This window comes from Rattus rattus, chromosome 4 (genome assembly GCF_011064425.1).
Source record: "Rattus rattus isolate New Zealand chromosome 4, Rrattus_CSIRO_v1, whole genome shotgun sequence".
In the NCBI taxonomy this organism is placed as follows: Eukaryota; Metazoa; Chordata; class Mammalia; order Rodentia; family Muridae; genus Rattus; species Rattus rattus.
This window is the reverse complement of record NC_046157.1, coordinates 22,810,591-22,820,577: the sequence shown is the minus strand read 5'-3', so window position 1 is coordinate 22,820,577 and position 9,987 is coordinate 22,810,591. Positions and strand designations below refer to the sequence as shown.

The 9,987-nt window shown below is 44.5% G+C and overlaps 1 protein-coding gene across 1 annotated transcript in view; it reads left to right on the top strand.

Annotated features, from left to right (window-relative positions):
- The window catches only part of LOC116897981 (V-set domain-containing T-cell activation inhibitor 1-like), a 14,923-nt gene extending 5,651 nt beyond the window's left edge, over positions 1 to 9,272 (top strand). The window contains exons 3-5 of the mRNA XM_032899385.1: positions 417 to 818; positions 2,197 to 2,481; positions 9,166 to 9,272. Of these exons, the coding sequence (XP_032755276.1) occupies positions 417 to 818; positions 2,197 to 2,481; positions 9,166 to 9,272 (794 nt within the window). The remainder of the gene's footprint in view (positions 1 to 416; positions 819 to 2,196; positions 2,482 to 9,165) is intronic.
- Positions 9,273 to 9,987: the final 715 nt, after the last annotated feature.

The window sequence follows — 9,987 nt, the reverse complement described above, 5'->3', positions numbered from 1 at the left end:
GTGACGCCTGCTCCCTCCGTCAGTCAGACATGTTTACATAAGAGCTGAGCTGGCAAGGGACAGAGGATGCAAAGGTTACGGCACACAGTGCATGGGACAGTTTCCTTTTGCCAGTGAGAGCCTGGCAAGCACAAGCTTGGCTTTGGAGCCAACATCCGCGGCAACACAGATTGCCACAGGTCCACTCTGACGGGTCTACTCTGCTGTGTCATTCTATGCCTGGCAGAATGCCGGGGCTGATCACACCCATGACAAGATTCATCTTCCTTGGGCACAATTCTCCAGCCTTCTAGTGATTTTATAAACAGTCGGTCTCCTCCAGTAACTACCCCATGTCACCCGTGTCACAGCGTTGTTCCTTACCCCACGCTGTGGTCAGTGGCTTTGCTAACTTTATTTCTTCTTCCGCTATCCAGTGTCAACAGAAGAGGTGCGGGTCCACCCGTTCACTGACGTGATTCTTGACTGCGAGTTCTCCTTCATAGACGGCACCGAGAACCTTGAGTTTTACTGGGAAAGAGAAGATATCATAGAAGAGTATGACGTGGAAGACCGGGAATTCTACCGATTTTTCAGGTACTACGACTTCTTTCAAGTTTTCACCAAGGTGGTCTACCAGTTTTACGACAATGAAGAGCAACTGGAAGACCAAAACGCCTTATATGAAGGAAGAGTCTCTGTGGACCACAGTGAAATCTCGGAGGGCGTCCTGTCCCTTCTACTGCAAAATGTGGATTTCTTGGACGAAGCCTTGTACAAGTGCAGCGCTGTCACCCCCAATGGGAGAGGAGAGAGTACCGTCAAGCTGATAGTGGAAGGTAAGGAGCGTCTCAGGCGACGTTGCCTCCGAGTCTGCTCTTGGTCCACAGGGACAGGCTCCAGACCTTCTCTCCAGGTGGTCTCGTTTTCCTAACTCAGATTACTTTATCCCTAGAGGAATATCAATTTACTTTAGCTAAAACGGTTTCTCTGAGGAAAAAAAAAAAGGTGTTATGTCTGTACCGGTGTGTATCACTCACTAATTTAACATGAATGACCAAAGGGTAACCAAAGCTGCACTGGTTGGATCCCAAGTGTCACACAGGGCAACTGCCCCCTCCACTTCCCGCTTCTTGTCCCCGCGTCTCCATCCGATACAACAGTAGTCCCCTAGGAAGTGCTAAGGTCTGACACAGTTTAGTGTGAACGCCGCTGAACTGGGAGTCATTCTGTTTCTGAAGGACATTGGGCCTTCTCAAGGCTTTTCTCTTCTCACTACTAAAGCACAGGTTTCAGAGACGGCTTCGTAAGAGCATCGGTTTGATTCCTAGCACCTACATGGCTCACAATGGTCTCTAACTCCAGTTCCAGGTGACCTAACCACCCTCCTGGACTCCATGAACATGGTGCATAGTTACATGCACAGACAACACATATACATAAAATTAAAAATTTTAAATCCAAAAGTAGTTTTAAAAACAGTGATTGGGTTGAATCCACGTGCCCACGGGGACCCTTACCATCCAGTGTTGCATGAAAAACTGTCCTTTCAGACAGAAAGCCCATGGTACTGTGGGTTCTGCCAGGCTGCCTCCCTCTGGAGTAAGAGGTGAAAGAGGTGGGAAGGCAGTGAAAATTGTTCCTCTGGTTTTTTTGTTTGTTTTTGTTTTGTTTTGTTTTTTTGTTTGTTTGGGTTTTTTTTGTTTGTTTGCTTGTTTCTTTTTTGAGACAGGATCTTTCTATGTAGGCCAGTCTGGCCTTGAATTCACAGTAGTCCCCCTGTCTCATCCTTCTGAGTAGGGGAAGTTACAGGAATGTGTCCCATTTATTACTTAGCTTCTGTGATTAGTCTATCAAGTCCTAAGTGGGGCTGATCTTCCGAAGTCAGGTGACATCGGGTTTATTCAGGGTGGCGTGGTCACAGACTCTTCTGTGATTCTCGTTGAAGCATCTGAGGTCAGTGGAGAGTCTGGAATGAACCCACAGGAAGAAGGAAAGGTCCTCCAAATAAAGACCACATTAGTGAAGGCCTAGGTGGCAAGAGAAAGCCCGTGTCCTGTGTTTCTCTCATTATGCTTGGGCCAAAATTTTCTCTACAGCGGACCTCAGAACATGTTGTCTCCTTCAGGGTTAATATAAACCCTGAAGGCTTGAGCCTCCCAGGACTAAAACAAAACAAGAGCTAATTATTTTGTTGTTGTTTTTTTTCCCAACCAGATTCTGAAATGCCCCAGGTGAAGTTTGACAAGATGGATGATGAAGACGTGGTTACATGCACATCCAAAGGCTGGTATCTCACACCCAATGTGACCTGGTTGGACCGGGGAGAGAGGGACCTGAGTAACCACAGTACGGTAGAGATCCTGGAGGAGCAGATGAACGGCTTGTACAGAGTATACTCTGTCCTCAGATATCCAGTCAAGTTAAATGAAAAATACGTCTGCCATATCACAGAGACGAACGAAAACAACCGGCCAATCAGATCCATCCGGCGGTACCCGAGTAAGTGCAGGTCTGATGGGGGAGGAGGGAATGGGCGGCGTCTCACCACGTGGAAGCCACTCCCCACCCCCCCATTAATATTTACTGAACACTAAGTGCAGCAGGCACTTCTGAGCACTTTGGAGATTTAAAGAACTCCCCGGGAACGTGAGTTTGTAGCCTGGGGTCAGAGGGTAGCGAGATGGAGTCCCTCCGGGGAATAACAGCTGTTGGCCAGACAGAGGTGACCGTTACTCCTGATGAGGCTTCTGTTTCTCTGCTAAACACAAGAGCTTTCTGACGTGACAGGCTGAGTAGTCATAGCCGCCATTTATTGGCCACTAACCGCGTGGCTGGAACCTTACATATGTGTGTGTACATGTGTCTGTGTGTGCATGTGTGTTCTGTGCATGCATATGCATATATGTATGTGTGTAAGCATGGCCAAAGAGACCGGTGCTGCTATTCTTCCTCAGTTGCTCTCCACTTTTTTTTTTTTTTTCAAGACAGGGTTTCTCTGTGTAGTCTTGGCTGTCCTGGAACTCACTTTGTAGACCAGGCTGGCCTGGAACTCAAAGATCCTCCTACCTCTGACTCCCGAGTGCTGGGATTAAAGGTTTGTACACCGTGGCCCTCTCTCTATTTTTGAGATAGGATTTCTCACTGAATCTGAAGCTCACCTGTTCGGATACGCTCACTGGGCAGCAAGCTCCAGGAATCTGACTGATGCCCCAGGGCTGGGATTACAGATGGCCGCTGCTGCACCCAAGTTTCGTTTGGACGCTAGAAACCCATACTCAGAGCTTCATGCTCTCTCAGCCATCTCCCCAGCCCACATAGGCTAATTCTGTAACTTAACCCAGCAAGATAAGTGCCTTTACTGTCCCGTTCTATTCAAAGAAATTAGGACTTTAAATAGTTTGACCAAACTCTTGACTAAAGAACACAAAATTTGAATCTCAGGTAACCAAGAGTGTCATAAATGTCAAATATTATATATCTGAGATTTGCTAATATTAGTTATTAAATCTAACTGGATGTCCTATATTTTATCTGATAAATTATAGTAGGGGAAACACTTAGAAGACAAGGAAAAGCTGAAGCTCGGGAGTGATAGGGTTGGAGAATTCACATCTCCGCGAGAAGAAAAAGGACACCTGGTGAGACTCTGCCTAGCAAAGTGGGCAGGGTAGTAATTCCTCAGGCCAGCAGCAGGGCCATGACAGGGAACTCCAGGACAGGTCAGTTCTTGGGTCCCACTGTGACCTGTGGTAAGTCCTGGGGGAGCCTAGTACTGAGTTTTGATATGGCCTCCAGGTGCTTCTGACCTACACTCAAGTTTGGTGTATGATGTAGACCTTTGTGTGTGGTAAAGAGACCCAGAGCGCCTCTGTCTTCTCTGTGTGGGGATAGAGTCTCCTCATAGCCGTGTCTAACGGGTGAGGGTGGCAGAGCTCCCATCTTCTCCTAGTCTGACAAAACAGGATGAGCCAGAGAGACTCAGTCCATTCAAATTTCCCATGTGAGCTGGTGTTTCCTTTAAAGGGAAAAAGAGGAGCTCACTTATCTGCCAGACTTCTAAGTCTTTCCTACACATTTAGGAGAGCTTGTTGTCTGTGAATGTTACGGTGGGCCTCAGACTCTCTTCTGAGAACACCAGGCTACATGATTAATGAGTTGACTTCAAAAATACTGCTGTTTTTTCCTTAGTCCCCTTAAATTTCAATACCCATAGAAATTCCTAAAAGGCCATCTTCTCATTGATTTACTTATACGGGGCCTCTGAGATCTGGCGTCTGCCTGTTTTCCCAGCTCTGCAGCTATAGGCTCTCTTCATACAGCCATGGCTGATTGTTCTGGGTTTACAATTCCTGTGGCTTTCGGACTGTTTTTCTTATAGTGCCATCCCTTTGTGCAGTCTCTGCCACTCTTGGAATACCTTTCTTTTTTTGATCTGTGCCACAGGCTCCTGACCAGTTCCCAAGACTTGTCTCAAGTCTGAAGCACTTCTCTCAGGGTCATTTCTATTTGTTTAATATTTTGTTCCTTTGCGCATCAAATATTTGTTGAGCTCCATCCCTGCGCCATATCCTTCTAGACACATACCAGTGAATAATGGATTCTTAAACTCCTGAAACTTTCATAATGTTAGTGGGAAAGAAACACACAGTAATCAGCACATGATGGTGTCCCAAATGAGCCCATTTACATGTAACTCAATACCAGGAAGAATCATCTATGCTGTGTGAAGGAAGTCAGAATAGAGGTAACCCTGGGAGTGGGAGTCCAAAGGGACTAGGAGAACATGAAGAGATTTCTAGGGTGCTGGCAATAGTCCACTCATTGGTGTGGGTGCTGGTTATATGGTCGTATTCAGTTTGCCATAGGGCTTGCTGATGGTGTAATCTAAGTAGTAAGCATGCAGTGGGTAAGTAAGATAAAACACAGGCACAGAGCTTAGAAGAGAGGAGCTTAGAAGGCTAGAGTGGATGGAGCAGACGTGGGATAGGCACTGACTCCAAGAATTGAGAGATGGAAGGCTTGCAAGAGTAGCAGCTAACCCCAAGAACCATGGGGAATGAGGAGAGCAACAGAAGGGTTGTAACATAAGCTAGATGTTTGCAGAGAGACAGGAAGGGGAGCAGTCCAGTCTGCAATCTTTCCTTGTCTGAGATAATTTCCTGCACAGCATCCTGGAATGTGATGTGAGTGGCTGACCTATGACACCAACTTCCTCACCATATGTCCCAGCCCCACACACCTAGCAGTCAAGGGGCGGGGGGCTACCCTGAGTCTCAGGGCCTATGACGCTGGTTTCTCCTTTTATCTCTGAGTGTGAACAGGAAATAGTTTTTTTAACCTTCCTGTTTCCTTTTATTTTTCTCCAATTGCTCTCCAAAAATATTTGTTGAGTAAATGAATGAATGAATTAGTAAATCAAAATTTTATCTTACAAGTGGACAGCAGTTAAGAAAATACTCTTAAGAGTATTTTTAGAGCCGGCTTAGAGAGCTACCATTCTCAGATGAAACAAAGGATTCTTTGCTCACAGTTTTACCTTCTTGTGTGGCTTTAAGAGGGCATTGCTGCCGACCTGCTTCTAATACAAAACTAACTTCTATGTTTTCTTTCTTTCTCTCCCCTCCCCTTTTCAGAGAAAAGGTTCAATGACTATAACTACTATTAAAGATCTGAATGGGGGCTGAAAGATGGCTCAGCAGTTAAGAGCACTGATAGCTCTTCTAGAGGTCCTGAGTTTTGTTCCCAGCAACCACGTGGTGACTCACAACCATCTGTAATGGGATCTGATGAGCTCTTCCAGTGTGTCTGAAGACAGCTACATTGTACTCATATACATAAAGTAAATAAATAATTCTTAAAAAAAAGATTTGAATGGCGTCTTCCTGGGAGTCTGCCGTGTCTTTAGTCAGGGAGTTCCTGGGTTTTCTTGTTCTTTTTTGTCTTGGATACTTACTAACCAAAAAACTCAGAACAAAGCAGAACGAACAAACAAAAGCGGCATCACCCCCCACCCCAACAAAACTAAGAAGGTAATCAGTCAGAGGGTTCCATATTAACAGAGCCTGGCTTCTTTATCTTGGTTTTCTCTTTTGCTTAAAGATTTATTTTATTTAATGTCACTCTTCCAACATGTTAAATTCTGAGTAAAATTCAGAAGTCTTCATTGCAAAATGAAAGAAGTTTAAAACTCTGGAGGGATGTGTGCCATGTGTCTGTCTCGCCGGGGAGTACATCCATGTCTGCTCAGGGCAGAGGGTAGACGCTATGTTTCCTCTATGGCAGATTTTTTTTTGTTTTGGTAATGATGTGATTTGGGTACGTTGCCAACCAAGGAGAGACTAATAAAGAGACACTTTCCCCAGATTATCATGAACATGTCTGCTAAGGTCTCTTTAAGAATTACTGGACAGAGGCTGTGGAAATATCAGCTATTCAAAGCTGAGGCTATCTTGAACTTTTCCGTTGGCTCAGTGATTTTTATCTTCATTGTATCTAGATGTCTAAATCTTTGCCGTCTCTGTGCTTTGTGTAAATAGATTTTAATTTACCACTCTGCTATGGTCTGAATTTTATCTTCTCCCCCAATTCACTCTTTGAAATCTTTACAGTAAAAATAATGGGAATAAGAGATAGAGTCTCTGGGAAGTTGCTGGGTGGATAAGGCAAAGCTCTCATGATGAGATCAGTGTTGGTGTGAGAGGGGTCCTTGGTCCCTTCATTATGTGGGGACAGATGAGAGGTACTGCGTATGAACCACAAAGGGAGCTCTTGTCAGATGCTGGACTGTCGGAAGTTTAATCTTGGGCCCTCCATCCTTCTGAACCATGAACCAGTCCTCTTGGTGATGATACATTGTTACAGCAGCACGTGTGAACTTGGGCAGCTTCCTGGGTGTGGCTGGGCCTTTCCTCTTTTTTGAGCTCACAGGACTCAAGCCTAGGTTAGAGACAGAGGAGAAAATGATAATGAGACCTTGAGGGAAAAAAAAAAAAGAAAAGAAAATTGTTCTGGAAATATTTTCTAATTTACTTACTCTCTCAAATAGTGTATCCAATTGCACTCGCTTCTCTCCTCCCAGTCCCTTCCCTCCCCTTTCCTCTAGATCCACTCCTCTGTTTCCCTTCAGGAAAGAAAAGGCTTCCCAGGGATATCAACCAAGCCCTGCATAACAAGTTACAAGAAGCCCAGGCACAGACCCTCATATCAAGGCTTGGCAGGGCAACCCAGCAGGAGGATAAGGGTCTCAAAAGCAGGCAAAAGAGTCAGAGAGGGCTCCACTTCCACTGGAAAACAAAATTTTGAATTGGCTCAAAACCTTAATTTTGTGAGTTAGATGATTTGAATGATAATTTTATTATTGGGCATAAAGAATATATCCACTTCTAAAACCTCTGCAAGGATATTCCAGGAAGGGGACAAACCGGGGAGATGGACCTGTGCATTTGCACAGATGTGATATCTATATTCCTTTTTATGTTATCCTTTTAAATCTCGTTTATTTATTTGTATGTATGTATGTATTTATGTATGTACATATGTATGCTTGCTTGTGTGAGCTATGTTACCAATATGCATGCAGGTGCTCACAGACACCAGAGGGCATTGGGTCCCCTGGAGCTGGAGTTATAAGAAATTGTGAACTGCCTAGTGGTGGGTGTTGGGAAATAAACCCTGGTCCTCCCTCTGCAGTAAGTGCTCTTAACCCCTGAGCCACACCTCTACCCCCTGTTATTTATACTCTCAAGATAAGCTTTGAGGTGTGTGCTAACAGTGGCTCAGATCTATGGGAAAACAAAGCAGGACGTGGACCACTTTAGGATGCCTGGCCTGAAAGTGAAAGACTGTGCTGATGTCATTAGAACTGTCATAGCTGGGAGATGCATGTGTTAATTCTGTGAGGTCAGCAATTTCATTATAAGGCGCATGAACTAGAAATTAATGTTTCATGGTGATACAAAAATCTTTAAAAAAAAAAAAAAGAAAAGAAAGAAAAATGTGCTGGAGAGATGGCTCAGCGGTTAAGAGCACTGACTGGTCTTCCAAAGGTCCTGAGTTCAATTCCCAGCAACCACATGGTGGCTCACAACCGTCTGTAATGAGATCTGAGGTCCTCTACTGGTGTGTCTGAAGACAGCTAAAGTGTACTCATATATGATAATAAATAGATTAAAAAAAAAAAAACAAAAGAAAAACGTATAGAATGGGAGGTATGTGGATTTGATTCCTGACTCTTTTTATTTCTAGTTCTTTAGTCTTGGAGAAGTTCCTAAGTGTATGCCTACTCATTCCTTATCTGGGAGACATCTTTCACACAGGACCAGTATGAAAACTGAGGCAATGTATGAAATGGAGAAGTTGATGATCATGATACTTGACACAATAATTCCTGTATGCCAGAAATTTTTTTAAATTGACACACATTAGCTCATTTAATCCTTAAAGAGGAAGGCAGGGAGGTGGGGAGGCGAGATTGTAGGTATAGGAGTTAGAGGGGTCCAGAACCTAATAATAGTAATAGTAATTTATTTTAATTTATTTTTCCTTGAGCAGTTCACTGTATGCTAAGGTCTTAACATGTTTGCCTCATTTAGCTGACATATCAGGGTTTTGAAGACTTGTCATTTTTGTTCTATAGAAAACGATGGCGGGTTGGGGATTTAGCTCAGTGGTAGAGCGTTTGCCCAGCAAGCGCAAGGCCCTGGGTTCGGTCCCCAGCTCCGAAAAAAAAAAAAAAAAGAAAAAAAGAAAACGATGGCTTCCACCATAAGAATAACAAATACTTAGTACTTAGCACATTAGGATTTTTAGATTTTCTAAATACTATGTTTCATTATTGTGATTCTCATAGCAATTCTATAAAATCCAGATGATTATCACCTCCATTTTACAAACAAAAGACACGTAGAGCACATTTGTTTGATGGGGTACAATAGTGAGTACAGAGTGGGATTCAGACCCAGGTCTGAACCTATAGCTCTGGTCGCTTCTCCTCCATTTCCACATCTCCATATGTGCTACTCCCTCTAAGTGGACGCTGGGAAAATCTGGCTTGTTGTTTGTGGTGGGTTTCTTTTCTTTCTCTCCCATCCTTTGAGACAGGGTCTCATCCCGTAGCACAGCTGGGCTTCAGTTTTGTAATCCTCTCACCTTCTCGTTCCTTGATCTAACGTGTTGTGGCCACAGGCAGAAGGAAGGAGAATGAGCTGAAGGCCCTGGAGCTTCCAGGGGACTGTCAGGAGTATGTCAGAATTGGTGTGCCAGAGTTTAGCCTTGGCAGATCACATTCTTAGTGGAAATAACAGAATTATTGATGGCCACTGATATAGATAGCAAGTACTTCAAATGTCTGGACAAAGTCTGAGGTCTCCTAAACCTTATTGCTTTAGAGATAAAACTCTGTTTTACAACCAGCCTAGGCCCAGGATGAGAAGAAAATGACACCTGTGGCCCAGATAAAGAAATGGGAGGAGCAATTGTTGCCTTGATCAACTTATATATCCCAAAGGCCCACCCATGGGGCAGCTGCTCAAACACTGTTGGTCCTGCCTGCTGTCTTTCCTCCCGACATCATAACCTTCAGCCTCTTCATCTTGTAGCTAGTTGCCAAGGGCAACAGCTGCCTGCTCTGCTGCTCAGGGGTCGTCCCTCTTCCCCTGAGAAACTGTCTTTGGGTTCCTAGCTGTGCTCCTTAATATATGAAAATCCGGAAGTGAATAGGATTCAGGGCAGTCATGGTGAACCCTCAGTGTTTCATCTGCCTTCCCTCCCTGTGTCTCCTGAGATTAGAGGCATTCACCACTACATCCCACCTCAGACTTTGGTTTAGAGAACTCAGCCACGATGCTGACACCACAGTGCTGGTTTTGTTTCTCAGACTCGTCTCTTTAGTACAATGTGCTCACAAGAGGATGCAGCCTGCTGACACACTTCCCTAGGACAGGGGTTTGACCCTGATTGTATTTTCCCTCCCAGCTCCTCTCTCTGTGCCTCACACCAGGGTCTGCA